Raw genomic sequence first — 16,829 nt, forward strand, 5'->3', positions numbered from 1 at the left:
CCCCCCCCCAAAAAAAAAAAAAAAAAAAAAAAAAAGAACTGCCCATCTCTCTGGAAATTCCAGGGAAAATTTAAAATCCCATCGGACCCAGCTGTTCTCCTTCTGGGAATCTTACCAAATGTGTGAAAGACGTCCTATCGCAGATGTGTGTACACCCACACCCGTGGTAAAACCTGGAGGCAACTACACGTCTATCGACAGGTGAACTGGCCAGGAACTGGCACTGACACGTGGAGTACTGCTGTGCCGTGAAGAGGGGCAGGAGTCGTCTGTAGGAAAATGGGTGCGTTCTGAGATCACGGTAAGTTAAATAAACCAGACACACAAGCTTCAATGTAGCATGGTTTTTCCTTATGTGAGAAACCCAGGGTAAAAATAAAGAGCAAAATATGACAGAAAACAGAAAGTAGGGAGACGGAGCTGCTGTAAATGGGAAGGGGGTGCAGGTGGGGAGAGGGAGGGGAGGAGACGCGCCAAGAATCCCGCTGTGTGCTGACCGTGGCCCGGCTCCCCAGGGTGCGTGGTCACCACCACAGAGGCACGCGTGACTTCCACCCACATCACAGGCTTCAGCCCTGAAATGCAGCCAGGGACGGGGTGCGGTGGGGGGCTCTGGCTGCTCGATTTTGCTGCTTCTCCCCCGTCCTTGCCTCCTCCTCCACTCCAGGCCTCGCACACCTCAAGCTGCTGCCTGAGGCTGAGGCTCTGCCTCCCTGGCAGTTCTCCCAGCTCCTGAGATTTTTCTCCTCACCTTCAGCTTCCCAGAGTTAATTCCAATGTGTTGGGCTTCGACCGCACCGCCTGGAGACGGAGCGACTGCCCCAGTCTGCAGGTTTATGTTTTCTCTGGGTTTGGGGAGTTTCCAGCCAAGCCTCCTTGGCATGGTTTCTGGTCCCTCTCCCCACCCCGCGGGCCCAGCCCATGCGGTCACCTGTCACCATCTTGCAGCACTGACTTGCTCCTCAAGGCACACTGCTGAGTTCATCCACTTTTTAAACTTTGCTTACTGTCTTTCCATAATTTCCATTTGGGTCTTGTTCATGTCCCCTATTTTGTGTCTCTGTCCTTATTTCCCATGTTTCAGGAGCCACAGCTGAACCGTAGTGGGGTGACTGCCGGCCAAGGCCTCCCTTGGCCTGTGGGCCTCTGCTCTCAGGTACGGGCAGCACTCTCCTGTCCTGTTGTGGATGCTGGGTCTCTGAGATCCGCCCTGCACAGTGCTGTACTGAGCTGCTGGGCCCAAGAGCTGTGGCAGTTGCTGCTGCCCGGCCCTTGCTGCTGTCTCTCATGGGCCAGAAAGAGCCTCTGTGCCACCCGGGGGAGGAGGGGTTCGCCCCTGGGCCAGAGGGCACGACCCCTGCCTGGTTTGTTGCCTTTTCTGCTGTGCTCGGTGGTCTGTCTGGCCGGGTTGGGGTGGACAGGCCACGCAGGGACTTGCCCCTTCTGAGTTGGAGGTCCTTGCTGCCACCGGCTGCCCGAGCCCACCCTCCGGCTCTGCCACATAATCTCCAGCACTTACTTGTGCTTAGGGAGGAGGAAAGAGCGGCTGACACCACGGTGCTCTGAAACCAAAGGCTGACTTAGCAAGGGCCAGGAGCACATTGGGAGGGGAGGAAGGAAAACACAAGTGGACCAGATCATTTAACAAACAGACTTTCCGTGTCCACCAATGTCTGCAGCTGGTGACTGCGTCTGGGATGCTGTCGCTGGGGTACAGGACACAGACTGGCAGCGCAGACTCCGTGACACTAAATAAGCAGACGCACAACTGAAGCACCAGGGTGAGCAAACTGCAGGGTGGACGCCTGCATTTGGTTTTTGGACACGGTCTTGCGATACAGCCCGGGCTGACCTTGAACTCGCAGTGATTCTCCTGCCTCGGCCTCCCGAGTGCTAGTACAGGTGTGCGCCACCACACTGGCAGGATGGTTAGAGTTTTACAAGATGATTACAGTAGAAGACACGCTGCATAAGTCCCCCTCGGAGATCCCCCACAGCCCACCCCATTGCTCTGATCCCTTTCTGACTGAAGCAGCTCTGGAGTTCTCTTTCCTGGGGGGTCTTTATGAGACGTGATAAAAAATACAGCGACTGCTGCCATTCAAAGGACAGGCGGGCTCAGAAAGACGACTCTGTGTCCTCGTCACCTTGTTCGCTGGGCCTGGCGCCGTGCACGCCTGGCTCTTCCTCCACGTCAAGATGACTGGGAGAGGGAGTCCTTTTGAGTCAATTCAGGACAGGGAGGCAGCCATGAGGATGCAACTGAAGACCCCTGGGAAAGAGGACTCCGGAGCCGCCACTGCCAGGGCCGGAACGACGGGGCGCGTGTGTCAGAGGCGAGGAAGGGCATGTGCACGGAGATCGGGCGATGTCTTAATAAATGTCTGAACGTCGGAACATTCACATTTCCCAAGCACAGTGAGCAGCCCTAGCTCTGTGAGGAACGGCAGTCGAAGCTCGCTGAGCACGCCCGCCACACAGCTGGCAGTGAGGGCGCGGCTGCGGCCAGGCCGTGCCCCAGGGAGGTGGGTGCAGAAACCCTGGGCTGCGGTGTCCTGGGTTGCGGCAGAGGCGCAAGGGCAGTGGCGCCCATCTCAGAGCGGTCGCCAGCTCATGCACAGACCTGGTTTCACACACACGTGCAGCTGGGCACAATCTGCCAGCGTAGAGTCACAAGCATTGGAATTTTCTGCTTTCTAACAGCAAAACTGAACCTCCCTGGTGACCTCTGTCCCTCCCTCCCTGACCCAGCGGCAGGCAGAGGGCAGCTGCCCCAGGACACAACCTGCGCCTCTTCACACCCAGCCAAGTGGCACCCACGTGGGAAGTGTGCAGCCCACGAAATGCCAGGCAGCACCTCTCATGGCACCATCACAACCGTGAGGCCCTGGGGCGTCACTGGCCGTCACCGGGGGGAGCTCGGGCCCCACGCCCTGCCGGTCCTCCAGTCGCCCTCCAGGACCTCAGGTCGAGCAAGCCATCCACCATCCCAAGAGCAGCTAGCAGGAAGGTGGGGGAGACGCCTGGCTTGGGACCTGGCCCTCTGTGCGGCACTGTATACTGTGGCACTGTTGCCACGACAGTGACTTGCATGCCAGTGATTTCATGGGGGGCTTCAATTATGGGACCAACAGGAATGAGTGTTGAGCCGGGTGTGACGATGCACGCCTGTCATCCCAGCACTCAAGAGGCTGAGGCAGGAGGATCGCCACTAGGTCAAGGCCAGTCGGGGTGCACAGAGACTGCGGGTACTAGACAGTGGGCAGGAAGGATGGCCCCGGGTCTGGGAGATTCAGGCTCAAATCCATGCAGCATGAGCTCAGCGCATCATTTATGTCTCCTCAGCCTCCCATCTCGACTGCGCGGGGACAGGAGACTCCTGGCCCACTGCATCTGTGAGGGTTGGGGCAGAGGCGCTGCGCTGGACAGGACAGGCATGCACAGGGTGGCAGAGGCAGCTGCATCTCAGCCCGTGTGCTGTCACTGTGTGCTCCAGGCTGGGGCACAGAGGGGCTCAGCACGGCTCCCTGGGAGTCACCCAGCACCAGGAGCCCCAGCATCGCAGCTCGTGGACAGGAGGGACCCACGATGGGTTGACGACAGGACTGGGCACGGCGGATAGGGTGAGGCCTCAGATGGGGGCAGGGACAGCAGCCCCGGTCCCTGGGGAGAGAAGAGGCTGGCGATTCACAGCTCCGGGGCCTCTGTCTTCCACACAATGTTTGTGGTGCTCGTTGTGGAAAATGGCACCAGACCAGCTCTCCCGGGACCAGGCAGCAGTGTGACAACAAGTTAAGTGAGTGTTTTGGTGCTGGAAGCCAAGGGCTGGGTAACTGGGTAATGCGTGTCTGTTCAGAGCAGAGTGAGGCAGCGGCAGGTGCAGGCGGCACTGGTGCCGATGGAGCCCAAGGCCCACACAGGCTTCCTGCCGACTTGGCAGCTGCTGGGGCTTTAATGAGTGAGTGGGCCTGTGACACGCCCCTCCACAAACCCTGCCCCTTCCCGAGGGAGTCCGCAGGGCTCTGCTGCTTTCTGGCCACGGCCCTGGTGGTAAACGGAGGCAGGCTGCCCTCTAGGTCCTGGGTGCCAGCTCGGAGTCACCTGACCCAGCCGGCGGGCACCCACTGGGCATCCGTGCCCAGCCTCTCCAGCAGTGCCCGGAGCTGCAGGCAGGCACCCTGTAGGTCCTCCCGCACCAGCACAGCGTCCACCAGGTGCCCGTACTCCTGTTCCACATAGGCGGCAGAGGCAGCCACGTCCTGCTGCTCCTCGTCCTGCGGGGACACGGGAGCAGCTGGGGTGCTCGTTTGCACACTTGTGTGTGCACACACACAGTACCAGGGACTGAAGGCACAGCCTTTCACTGGGACACAAACCCAGTCCCTTTTTACTCTGGGACAGCGTTTCAGTTTCCTGGGCTGCTCGAGCTTGTAATCATCCTGCCTCAGCCTCCTGAGATACAGATGTGCACCACAACGCCAACACTTGACCCCAGACAACTGAAGCCATTGGCTAGGTGCATTCAAGGACACTGCAGGCTGCTGAGGGCTTAGGAGGAGATCAGGTGGCACAGCGGCCAGGCCTGGGACACCAGTTACATTGAAGTTGGTGTTACAGGGCGTCGGCTTCCTGTGGGAGCTGACATCTTGGCATCCTGGGACAGGGTCTCAAATGCTTTTGTTTTTTTTGTTTTCTTTTTTCTGAGACAGGGTCTCACTATGTAGTTGAGACTGCCCTGGAACTCACTGTGTAGCCCAGACTGGTCTCGAACTCACAACGATCCATCTCAGCTGCCCGAGTGCTAGGATTACAGGTGTGTGCCACCACACCTGGCTCATCTGCTTTTATATTGGCTTTTTTGTTGTTCTGGTTTTTTTTTTTTTTTTGAGTCAGGTTCTGGCTATGTAGTCCAGCCTGGCCTCAAACTCATAGTAAGCCTTCTGCCTGCCTCTACCTCCTGAGTGCTGGGATCACAGGGTGTGTGCCACCACGCCCAACTTGGCTATATATTATTTGTTTCCCCCTCATTGTTGGCTCTATATTCTTTTTTTTTGTACCGGGGACCGAACTTGGGACCTTGTACCTGCAAAGCAGGCAGTGGCACCACTGAGCTAAATCCCCGGCCCTGTTGGCTATATATTCTTAACTCTTTTTAAAAGTAAGCTTTTTACTCTTGATTATTAAATTCCACTAAACCTAAAATAGTTGTTTAAAAAAACAACAAGAACAGTAAAACAAATTTGCCAAGTTGGTCCTAAAATTCACATGAAAATGCCAGGGACCCAGAAGAGCCAAGATGATCTTGAAGATGATCTGAAAAGAAGGAGAGTGTGGAAGATCTCACCTCCTCACCTCAGAATCTCCTACAGAGCCACAGGAGCAGGATGGCACGGTGTGAGCATGAGAACAAATCAGTGAGAACAGCGGAGAGCCCAGAAATAAGTCCTTCTAGCTCCACTGATTTTGGCGCAGACACCAAGACCATCAGTCTTTTCAACAGATGTTAGAGGGACCCCTGGATGTCCAGGGCAGCAAGCAGAGCCCGCTGTGGTGCTGGGCTGCTGGTGCCACAGCCGTGTCCCTCTCCCATGGCTCTGGGAAGACCTCTGCCAAAGTGCTTCAGTGGGGCACTGCAGGGAACCAAAGCAGGCTGTGAGGAGCTCACCCCAATTGGCTGTACAGAGACGTGAGTCCTGATGAAGCTGTGTGCCAAGGTCAGAGCCACTCGCACCCAAATTCCCTTCCCACAACTAAAACTGCAACTAGAAGGACAGTGTTCCAATTACAACCATATAGTTTGTCTATTCTGTTCCTAATCTGAGAATGCTTTGTCTGGACCTTTATAAGCCATGTTTACATTAATTTCCATAGAAACTGCAAGACTGCATCCTCACACATAGTCCTGCCCTTGCACCTAGCTCGCCTGTGCCCCAACTGACTGCTAATAAAAGTCAGGGCCTGGACCGGCAGGCGCCTTGGTCGGCTGCACCAGCATTGGTCGTCTTGACCCCTCTTTCTCTCTCAGTTCTGTCTTTTAGTTTTTTCCTCAGGCCTGCATCGTACGCTGAACAGGAGACTGGCGCCTCCTGCAGAGGTTTCCAGTAAGGTTTCAGGGACTTCCAGTAGCCATGACACAGACCTGACTGGAGGGAGAGTTCAGGACCCGAGACTGCCTTGGGAGCTGTGCCCTTGGCTCACACACGCGGTGTAATTTGCAGACAGCTCAGACTCGCCCGAAAGCAGTGACCACGGCCTTGGTAGTCGGTGTTGTAATTAAAAACCATTTGGGTGTGTCCTGCTCAGACCAGGGCTCCGGAGGCACATGCCGGTCATCCCAGCACTGTAGGAGGCTCAAGCCCAGGCTGAGCAACTTAGCGACTTAGGGAGACCCCATCTCAAAATAAAAAATGAAAAAGGGTTGGGCATGGAGCTCAGTGCAAAGGCCCTGGGTTTAATCTCCAGTAAAAAACAAAACAAAAGCAAGAAAAAAATCCGGTTTCTACAAATGTCAGCTTCTTGCTGGGGGCCCAGGCTCCCGTGAGGGGTATGTGTGTGGTGGGAGTGCTACGCCTGGCATGGCCGCTGTCCCCCCTCGAGCCTCTGGTGGCCTCAAGCCTTAGGGATCCCACACCCTCTGCCCCCACAGTGCCCACAGCATGGAAACGGCCGTCCTGACTCACCGGCAGGCCTGAGGCGTCCTCACAGTCTGGGGACAGGGGCGGCGTCCTCCTCTTCTGCACCGCAGGCTTCACGAATATAACATAGGGCTTGAACTCCGAGGTCCTCAGCTGTTTCAGGGCCTAAGGAGGAAAGTTCAGGACACACCAGACACTCCAGGGAAAAGCGGTGCAGGAGCATGACCCTGCTGCTGTGGCGGCGGGCCGTGCATTTCCTGCCCCTCACTTTTGAGGCTCGGAGACAGCCAGGGCCTGGAGCCTCGGCTCTGGGTCCCGACTGTGGGTCACCCACCAGGCTTCTCCACCCCACACCCCCAGACGCACAGTATCCGCATCTGCACGCTGGCAAAGCCCTGCTGTCACACGGCCTCCTCCTGAGGCTGCCGGGAAGCGGGTGCGAGGGCCGGGAAGGACTGCAGGGACTCCTGAGTGCAGAATGCGGGTTTCCACCTGCAGCCCAATCCCTCCGCTCCCGCTCCCGGAGGGCTGTGTGGAGGCCTCTCTCAAACCCCTCTCAAGTATGGACTGAACTCTGACTCCAACTGCAGCCCACACCCGCGAGGCCCCCTTCACAGGCAGCACATATGGGATCCGAGCCAGGTCACTTCTGCAGCACAAAGCCTGTGCTCACGTGGCGGGCGGGAGGATCCAAGCCCTCGTCCTGTAAAGGGGAGGCTCCCAGCAGGCTCAAAGCCAGACACTCCCCAGAGCCAGGAACCGAGGTTACCAAGATGGCACTGGAAACGGCTCTGAGGCTCAGCCTTTTCCCTTTCAAGCTGCTCTGCACCCCAGCAACCTGGGGTCCCCACGCCTCTGCCTCACTAGTCCCGCTCCACGGCGCGTGGCACCCGGCGCAGGGTCACTGTCCAGAGGGCCACAGTTCCTGCGGTCCCCGCAGTGTCCCGGACACAGGTGCCCATCTGGTGCCTCCTTCGGTTCCCAGACTCCAGGACTCTGGGCTAAAATTCCCTTACAGTCACGTCCAGCCCCCGGCTATACACCTGCCATTCGGGACTCACTTCCGGCTCCACGTCCACCACACAGACTTTGTTCTTGGCCACGACAGCACGCACGGCCCCCAGGCTGGTCCCGTACAGGTGGTCATTGTACTCGCCGTGCTCCAGAAACCTGCAATGCCACCGGGAGAAGCATGCAGTTCTTGGGCTTCCCCGCAGCACGAAGGGAAAGCGGCTCCCTGTACTCCCTCCTTCCTCCTGCCCAGTCAGGGGCACCTGTGGTGCTGGAGGTCAGCCTCAAAGGCCTGCCTGGAGACGAAGTGGTACTCCACGCCCTCCTTCTCGTGGCCCCGCCGCGGCCTGGTGGTGTCTTCAGGGGAGGAGAGGAGCTGGGTGAGGGCGTCTCATCACCGGAGGGGCCCACGGCCTCGCCCCCACCCAGGGCTCTCCCACTTCCCCTGCCCGGGATCCTGCAGCAGGCACAGCGCCCTCCCTGCCACACCCCTGCCGTCAGAGGGACCTCTCATGGCTGCTCTGGGAGACTGAGGCGCGCAGGAGCTCAGCACAGCCACTGCCTCACAGCCCCCTGGCCCTGCCCGGCCCCCGCCCTGGCTTGTAGAGCTGCAGTCCTCAGAGGAAGGTGGGGAGTCCAGGCCCCCACACCACCCACGTGCACCGCGCAGGCCTCTCACGTGGTACAGCAACACCGAAGTGCTGTGGGTTCTCGGCCACCACCTTCTGCTTCAGCTCCTGCAGCCGGGCGCCCAGAGACCCTGGAGGGCACAGGGGGCTGGGTCCCTGCCAGGCCCGTAGCTTGGGAAGGAACCCACCACCCTGGGACTCCAGCAGGCCTCCTACCGATCAGAACCGCGAGGCGGGGCCGTTCGCCAGGCTGGGGCTGGTACCGGACCACCTCCTCATAGGTGGGCAGCTCTGGGGCATCTGAGCTCATGGGCAGCTTGCCGTCCTGTGGGCCACCTGGCCTCTCACGGCAGCCCAGCCGAAAGCTCCTCCGCAGACCAGCTTGCAAGGCAGAGGACGGCGCTTGTGGCTACCTCCCAGGAAGGGCCGCTGCACCTGCCAGGCCCGTTCCCACCATCCAAAGTGCAGAGACCCATGGGCACCGCTCTGCTGGCACGTGGCTGGCCAGTGCCAAGCCTGGGCCAGATCCGAGGTGGGGACAGTGGTGTGCGGGAAGCACAGTCGAGGGCGTGTCAGGTTCCTGGGCTTGAGCCCTGTGCCCAGGTTACATGGGACACCCTTGGAGCCAGGACAGGGACCACAGGACCCCCCTGCACCTCACTCTCCTCCACTCTAGGACGCGGGGCAGGGGGCGCCACTAGTGCTGGGGGCTGGGCAGGGCGTGGAGGCTCCACACCCCAGCCTTCCAGGCAGCCTTAGCCGCTGCTGAGTCAGTTTAGGGGCCCTGGCCCACCTGGCCTCTGAAGCGGGTAAAAATACACGAACGGATGGGGTTTGGAGAGCAGGCTCCCCTTCAGGGGAGTCGGCAGCCCCCACTCCAATCAAAACGACGAAGACACACCAGATGCTGGCCCATGCTCTGCATCTAGGGTCCCCAGGCCAGGACAGTGCCCCCCGGCATGGGCCGGGGAGATGGGGCCCCTGCCAATCGCTCTGCTGAGTCTCTCAACCAGGGAGGCCGAGGGGCCCGGGGCGCCGGCTACTCACCCACATAGTGGCCTTTCAGGTGCCCATCACAGTCGCACATCTCTGGGGACCAAATGGGCAGTGGTGAGGGCTGGACCCCGGGCCCAGGGACCACGTGGTCGGCGCCCAGGGGCAGCGCTGCGTCCCCTGCAGCACTCGTGCTCCACGTGGGGCCTGGTGGGGGTCTGGGAGCAGCAGGCACCCCTTCCTGTGGGACGACGGGAGGAGCCAGCGCCCTCCTGGCCGGTCCAGGACATCAGGAGGGCAGGGAGGCCCGAGGCCCAGCCCCATCTGCCGGACACGACCCCTCCAACCCAAGTGTCCCCAGAAAAGGCGCCTGCCTGTGAGTGCGGGTACACCACCAGGCCTACCTGAGTCACAAGGCTGATCGTCTGCGGTTTGCACAAGAGAGAGGGGACAGCGTTAGAGGGGCCCAAGGGGCTCCGAGGCCGGCTCTCCACCACGCCGGCTGGGGCCAAATGCTACTAACCCCAGCCTGCACTGCCTGTGTCTCCCAGGCTCCCTGCTCCCTCCTGGGGCTCCAGTCCTGCTGGGAAATGCAGGTGCCCGAGGGCTCTGGTCACCTGCACCCTGGGCCCTGGCAGCCTCCTGTCTGTGTGGGGTAATGTGAAACCCCAGCTCTGCTCACCTAAGCTTAGGAGCCTCCAGCTCCCCATATGGGGAGAGGCACCTGACTGTCTACTTCACAGGGCTTCTGTGATTATCAAATGTGGGGCTCCACGGAGCACCCCAGACTAGCAAGTGCTCCCTGGCGCCATGAAAAAGCGAAGAACGGGTGAAGAGAACAGGCAGGTCAGGGTGATTCCTGCAGATCAGATGGTCAGCGGGCACATAGGACGCGCCATCAGATGCGAGCTCCTGTCTGCTCCACGCAGGCACAGGCGCTGACCCCCACCCACCGCCTGCCAGGACGCCCAGTCTGGCTCCATGCCCATCACTGCGTCCCCCAGGCTGGTGACCCTGTTGCCCTGATACAGGACAGCTCGGAGCCAGAGATCTGCACACCATTCGGGGAGCGTGTAACACCTCAGTGCCACCCGTCTGGGGACGGTGCTGAAGCTGCACCCATTTCCCTTCTGTGCCCCCAAGGCCCCACCAGCCTGGAGGAGTGGGACCCCTGCCGTCCCTGCCCCACTACTCACAGGGCGGCTTCCTGAGGCTTGGGGGGCTTGGCAGGGTGCCCGCAGCTCTCCGGTGGCTCAGTCGTCTGTGGGACACAGGGGAAGGGGCTGGGACCAAGAAACTGCTGAAGGTGGCTTCCGGAAACTCAGGGAAAGTAAGGCCTGGGGCCCTGCTGGGCGCAGGCTTGGCCTCCCACAGCTTCCATCTCCAGGAGGCTGGGAAGCAGCAGACTGACTCCAGAACCCTGGAGGCCAGGGAGCAAGGGGGACCCAGCACGGCACCCCGTCCCTGGTGGAGAGCCCTCATCTGCCGAGGCCACGGGAGGGGCTAAAGGACGCCCCGGCTCAGGCTGCCTGGGACCCCCACATCCCGGGTCAGCTAAGACCAGAGCAGGGTGCGACCCCTGCACCTTGGCACCCCTGGAGCAGTTGGGGGACCTAAGACTCCAGGTGCTGCAGGTCTGGGGAGCCCTTGAGGACTTCCAGCACATCCCCAGGGCCCGGGGACTGCGCCAGGCGGCCATTGCAGGCACCGCCACACCACACCCTGGGACGTGAGGAGGGCGCCAGCACGGCTACCCCAGCCTCAGCCCAATCCCCCCAGAACCGAGTCCAAGGAGACTGCCTCCCCTCACACGGGAAGACTGCAGGGCGCCCCTCCACAGGGCCCTCAGGGGACACCGCCCACCCCGGGCACCTCCTCCCTCTCACTGGACACCCAGGTGACAAGCGTTTGAGGACTGCCACGTCACCACCACCCTAAGCTCCCCAAGCAGAAGCCGTGGGTTCACCATGGCCCACAGTGCCCAGCACAAGGCCACCCAGCCTGTGATAAACATGCTGTCTATGCTGGGAAGCGAGACTCCCAGCGAGACACGGTTCGGCACATGCATCACACCACAGAGAACATGTGATGGGGTGGGATGTGTCAAAATGCACAGCAAAACAGCAAAAGAAATGCTGGCGGGGGGCACGCCTGCAATCTCAGCTGAACCAGGAGAATCCCAAGCTGAGGCCAGCTAGGCCAAGTCAGTGACGCAGCAAGACCCTGACGCAAAATACGAAATAAAAAAGGGCTGAAGATGTAGCCCAGCATAAAGGTCTGGCTTCAATACCCAGTACTACAATATCTAAAAAGAAGAAAAAGGCTGGGGATTTAGCTCAGTGGTTCCACCACCTGCCTCCAAGTGCAAGGTCCTGAGTTCGATCCCTGGTACCAAAAAAAGAAAGAAAAGAAAAAAAAAAGACCCTGTTTCTGCGTGCAGCGTTCACATAAACAGGGCAGGAAGTGGGCAGAGCCGTGTGGGCAGCAGCAAGACCTCCTCAGCGCGGCGCCCACCCACCTCTCCTGGAACTGCTTGGAGGGGATGAGGCCGGCCCGCAGGTTGGTGTCGCCCACGCGCTTGGCCTGCCACCAGGTGGGGTCGTCCTGGCTCACCACCTCCAGGACCTGCCGTCGCCGGAATGGCAGCCCTGCCTCCTGGCAGGGGATGGCGCGGTCCTCGCGGGGGTCGTAGTGGAACAGCGCCCGCATGAACACCTGCAGGAGGCCTCAGTGAGCTGTGCGTCCTGCTGCAGGGCACAGGCGCTGAGCGGCGCTGGCCTGCAGCTCCTGGGGCTCCTTTGTTCCCCTCCTTCATAGCTTCCTTTGTGCAGTACTGAGGACTGAACCCAGGGCCGTCTCACCAAGCTCCATCCCAGCCCTTCTTATTGAGACAGGTTCTCCTGCCTCAGCCTCCGCAGTGTTGGGATCACAGGTGTGCTCTTGTCACCTGGGACACCCAGCGGGAAATCCTGTGGCTGCCTTTCTCCTCCAACCCGGACCCTTCCTTCCGCCCACCTGCTTGCGGGGAGCAGCAGCCAGGCCTGGGGCCAAGGCAGACAGACGCAAGCTGACCTGTAGCTCAGATGCTGGCCCCACTGCCGATAGCAGCGTCTGTTACTGAGGTAGCTGGCGGCACCACGCTGAGAACACGGGTCCAGGAACCCCGCTTCCGGCTCCTCCCAGAGCAGTGGGGTCAGCACCCATCTCCTACACCCAATCTGCCTCCCAGGCACTGTGTGGGCACAACCCTGCCTGCCCACCCGGTCTCTGTGACTCAGCAGCCTGGATTTATTGTGCGCATCTGCAGTTCCAGACCATCAGGGCCCCAGGATCTTGGGGGCAAACAGAGCAGCACTTTGGCCCCGCTTTGCCTGAGACAGAGCAAGTCCTTCCCATGTCAGATGGAGAGGGAGGGGCATCCTGCTGCCTGTGTGTGTTGGGGGACAAGCCCTCACTGCCACAGCCGTCACAGCCCTGGGGATGTGGGGACTCTGACCCCAACGGCTGCGAGACCACCTGGGCCAGGAAGGCACACCCAGCAGGGAGGCCAGGGATAGGCTGCCTGCGAGTCCTCCAGGGACACCAAGCCAGAGTCCTCGAACATGGGGATCCCAGCTGCTTGTCGTAGGAGGTCACCTTCCATTCAGCAAAAGTCAGTGCTGCACAAGTATGAAGCAGTCATGCTGAGCAGGGCACAGAGGAGGCTGAGGTGGGAGGGCAGTAAGTCTGAGGCCAGCCTGGACAACTTTGTGAGGAGCTGGGGCAAAGCTCAGAGGTACAACGGCCTTGGAGTCTGATTCCCAGAACCCCAAAAAATAAAAGGAGAGGAAAAAGAGAAAAAGAAACAGCCACACAGCCACAAGAGATTATTTCTGCTGGGCATGGTGGTACACACCAGTAATTCCTAGCTACTCAGGAGGCTGAGGCAGGAGGATCCCAAGTTCCAGTCCAGCCTGGGCAATTTAGAACAACTCTGTTTCGAAAATAAATAGAAATAAAAAAGAGGCTCGGTGGTAGAGTGCTTGCCCAGCATGCACAAGGCCCTGCATTTGATCCTAGTACTGCAAAACAAGCCTCTTCTCTTCTTCCCCTGCTGTGAAACACTGTCAGCTGAGACTGCGCCCGTTACTCATGCTCGGTGGTCAGACTCTGCAGACCTCTGTTCCGCCCGGTGCTATCTGTCCCTCCCTTCCCCTAACCAGAGGCAGGGCCGGGCTAAGCTCACTTCCCTCCCCACCAATACCCAGGCACCCTGGTCCATCGCCTTCTCTGCCTCTGCCTCCGCCCAGGGAGCCACTGACCATCCTGCTCCAGCATCTGCCACCAAGAGGTGGTCACCAAGAGCAGCTTCCCGCCCCCACGGCTCCATCCTCCCGGAGCAGGTGCCCCAAGCCCAGCTCACACCGCGGCGTGGATGTGGGTCTGGCCCCACCTTGCTCTCCTTGAAGGGGTCCCCCTCCTGGGTGGCCGGGATGATCTTGAGGGTGATGGAGCCCTGGGCCTGAGCCTGGCAGAGAGAAGGGCCTGTCACCCACCACCTGGCACCTGGCCCGGGCCGTGGGGCGAGACCAGGAGCCCCCACCAGCCCCACCGCCAGCAGCGGCCTAGCGCACCAGGATCTGGCTGATCTCTTCTGGTCGCTTGTGAAGGACAGCGACACCATTCACTTCGCGCAGCTCGTCCCCCACGTGGACTAGGCCTGGGGACATGGGCGGCATCAGCACAGGAGCCGGTGGAGCCCCACACAGCCGGAGGGACTGTCACGGGCTCCTTCCTGCCCAGCGTGGCCCGGCATAGGCCTAGCTGAACCCGGGGACAAAGCCACCGACTCTGTGATGCAGGCGAGGGGTAGAGAGCTGGATTCTCCTGCCTGCCTCTCCTCCTTAGAAGTGACTGACCAGTGGGGCACAGTGGTACATGCCAGTGACCTTTACCGAAAGGCTGAGGCAAGAGAATCGCAGCTCTGAGTCCCACTTAAGCAACTTTGCAAGGCCCTGTCTCAAAATAAAAACGGCCGGGGATGGGGCTGTGCGTGAAGGCCCTAGGTTCAGACCCTAGGACTGCAAAGAAAAAGAAAAAGAGTCTCGACTCCTCCCCTTCCCAAGTACAGACCCACTCCTGGAGCAGCTGTCCTCGGGCTTCCAGTGACAATGCCCAGAGCACTGGACATGGCCATCTATCAACTCTTTTCTTCTTGGAGACAGGGTCCTATGCTACCCAAGTCACCCTCAAAACTGGGCTCAGTGATCCTCCTGCCTCAGCCTCCTGGGTACTGGGACTAGAGTTTGCATTCCTGCGGAGCATCCTGCAAATCCAGACCCTGGGGCTCCTGGTGGGCACTGGGCCACAGCAGAGCCGGAAGGGCTAGGAGAGGCAGCTCCTGAATCAGCTGGAACCAGATGTCCCCAGGCACTCACCAGCAACTGGTTGGCTCAGGTCCTGGACGCTGCTCAAAAGCACCCACTCAGCAGTCCCACCCCATACCACTGACCACCTGCCCTCCACCCCGGGGTTCTTCGTGAGCTGGCTGTCAGGCTTTCCATGGTGACTGCCTTGAGCCAGGGAAAGAGACGGAGCTCAAGGGCCGACTCACCGCTGCGGTCGGCTGCACCCCCACGCATTATCCTGGCCACCACGACAGCGCCTGTGTGCTCATCCCGCCGGATGGTGGCTCCCTGTGCCACAGACGGGGGAGCTGGGCAGGCAGCCGGGCCCTTGACCCCAGCCTCCCAGCCACCCAGTGAATCTGGAGGAAAACAGCACCTCCCGCTGGGACTCAGCGCAGGGACCTGAGGTCTCAGAGGAGGGACAGAGCCCAGTGTCCTCCAGGCCGAGGGCCAGGGTGGCCTGGCCAGGTGCCCACAGCCGTTCACAAGTGAGGACAATGCACACTCCGTTGCCCCCCGCCGCACCAGCAGCCCTCCCGGGCCTTCTGCTGCGGCCCCACAGCACTCGGGGAAGGGACGCGGCTGGGAGCACAGCAGAGCTCGGAGCCCAGGGAAAGCGGCACCCTGCAGAGGGGAGTGGGCGGCACGTACCAGGGGCTCCTTGTTCTTCACCAGCCGCACGATCTTCACCGACTCCTCCTCGAAGTCCTCGGCAACGCCATCGGGAAGAGGGGGCAACACAGGGTCGAAGTTCTTCTGGGCCACCGTGTCGTGCACCAGAAGCACGGCCTGGAGGGAGTCAGTGTGGGCACAGCAGTGTGGGGCCGGGGCACAGTAGTGCGGACCCCAGTCCCCCGGACACAGGCACCTACCCTGAGGTGGGGTGTGGCCAGCAGCTGCAGCAGCTCCCTCTCGTCGCCACGCGCGGAGGCCGCCTGCAGCTCCTCTGCTACCTGCAGGGGGCAAATCGGACCCTCAGCCATCCCAGAGTCATGGCAGGAGCCCCAACCCCACAGCGAACCCCTGCAGGGGTGCGGAATGCAGGGCACACGGAGTACAGCTGAGTCCCCACTGAGCTCCAGGGCCAGGACCTGAACTGACCCACCTGGCCCCGGGGTCTGTGCCGTTGCTGTGCCTCTGTACAGCTGAGGACACAGCAGCATGGCGAGGCACTGCAAGGAGTGTCACTTGTCCCCAGGTCCCCCCCGCCAGGCCTGAGGCCCTCCCAGGCGATCAGAAGGCCAGCAAGGGGGGGGCTCAACTTCCTGAGACGCCCATTCCGACCACCCTCAAAGTGATGCCGCCAAGGGGGAAGGAAGAAGCAGCACCCGCCGGCAGCCAGCTGACACTGCCACCAGGGAAACCCCCGGGACTCACGTCCTCAGCCAGGGCCACGGCACTGTGCAGGACCGGGCTGGGGCTCTGCCGCTCATAACAGCGCAGCTTCTCGTGAATCTGCAGAGACACCGGTTCCGCTGACCTGGATGCCCGCACCCACCGTGGCCCGGGGACCCCATGGGCCATTCATGGCCCAGAGCGCCAAGGCCACAGCGGCCCCTCCAGGGCACCTTCATCAGGTAGCTGAGGCTGCGCTCGCTGAACACGTCCCGCAGGAAGCCCGCCTCCTCCCCACGGCTCGAGTCTGGGCTCAGCTGGGAGGTGAGCAGTGCCAGGGTTTCGTGCAGGCCTGCAGTGGGCACAGAATTCAGGACACAGGCAGGGCTCCTGCCCCCGACCCAGCCTCCCGGCAGGCCAGGCACTCACCCGAGTCCTCGGATAGCACAGGCATGCCTGCGCCTGCCAGGCCCTGGAGCCCCCTGCCCCGGAGTGGGAGCGAGGACTTCACTCTGGGGGCAGCCACATCCTGGGCTGTCCAGCGGGATGGGAACAAAACCTGCTCACTCCCTCCACTGAGGAAGGAGAGAAACAGACTCACTGGGATCCCCCTCACCCTGGGGGACCCAGATTTCTTCCCGGGCTCAAACCTGGGGGTGGATACCACTGGTCTGAGAAGGGAGACCGGCAGTGCAGGAGCCGCCTGGGGGCCACTGGCCCTGCCCAGGACTGGCCAGGCCAAGCTGCCCTGCCCAGGGCGGCATCTCCGGCCACTGCCACCCTCTCAGGACCGCAGGCCCAGCCCTCCCACACCTGCGCCCCAGCCCGAGGCGCTGGAC

The 16,829-nt window shown here is 60.9% G+C and overlaps 1 protein-coding gene across 1 annotated transcript in view; it reads right to left on the minus strand.

The window, feature by feature from the left end:
• Window positions 1-406: 406 nt before the first annotated feature.
• The window catches only part of Mpp3 (membrane palmitoylated protein 3), a 17,567-nt gene continuing 1,144 nt past the window's right edge, over window positions 407-16,829 (minus strand). Inside the window, exons 2-19 of the mRNA XM_010642966.3 lie at window positions 16,420-16,686; window positions 16,224-16,342; window positions 16,033-16,110; window positions 15,528-15,608; window positions 15,307-15,444; window positions 14,862-14,943; window positions 13,882-13,967; window positions 13,701-13,775; window positions 11,787-11,983; window positions 10,465-10,529; window positions 9,673-9,693; window positions 9,323-9,364; window positions 8,492-8,656; window positions 8,326-8,406; window positions 7,910-8,003; window positions 7,697-7,805; window positions 6,681-6,800; window positions 407-4,274 (exon numbers count right to left, since the gene is read on the minus strand). Coding sequence (XP_010641268.1) covers window positions 4,098-4,274; window positions 6,681-6,800; window positions 7,697-7,805; window positions 7,910-8,003; window positions 8,326-8,406; window positions 8,492-8,656; window positions 9,323-9,364; window positions 9,673-9,693; window positions 10,465-10,529; window positions 11,787-11,983; window positions 13,701-13,775; window positions 13,882-13,967; window positions 14,862-14,943; window positions 15,307-15,444; window positions 15,528-15,608; window positions 16,033-16,110; window positions 16,224-16,342; window positions 16,420-16,444 — 1,755 coding nt within the window. The 5' untranslated portion in view covers window positions 16,445-16,686 and the 3' untranslated portion in view covers window positions 407-4,097. The remainder of the gene's footprint in view (window positions 4,275-6,680; window positions 6,801-7,696; window positions 7,806-7,909; window positions 8,004-8,325; window positions 8,407-8,491; window positions 8,657-9,322; window positions 9,365-9,672; window positions 9,694-10,464; window positions 10,530-11,786; window positions 11,984-13,700; window positions 13,776-13,881; window positions 13,968-14,861; window positions 14,944-15,306; window positions 15,445-15,527; window positions 15,609-16,032; window positions 16,111-16,223; window positions 16,343-16,419; window positions 16,687-16,829) is intronic.

The sequence above is a fragment of the Fukomys damarensis genome, unplaced genomic scaffold (genome assembly GCF_012274545.1).
Source record: "Fukomys damarensis isolate Sample0158 unplaced genomic scaffold, DMR_v1.0_HiC HiC_scaffold_13, whole genome shotgun sequence".
Taxonomy (NCBI): domain Eukaryota; kingdom Metazoa; phylum Chordata; class Mammalia; order Rodentia; family Bathyergidae; genus Fukomys; species Fukomys damarensis.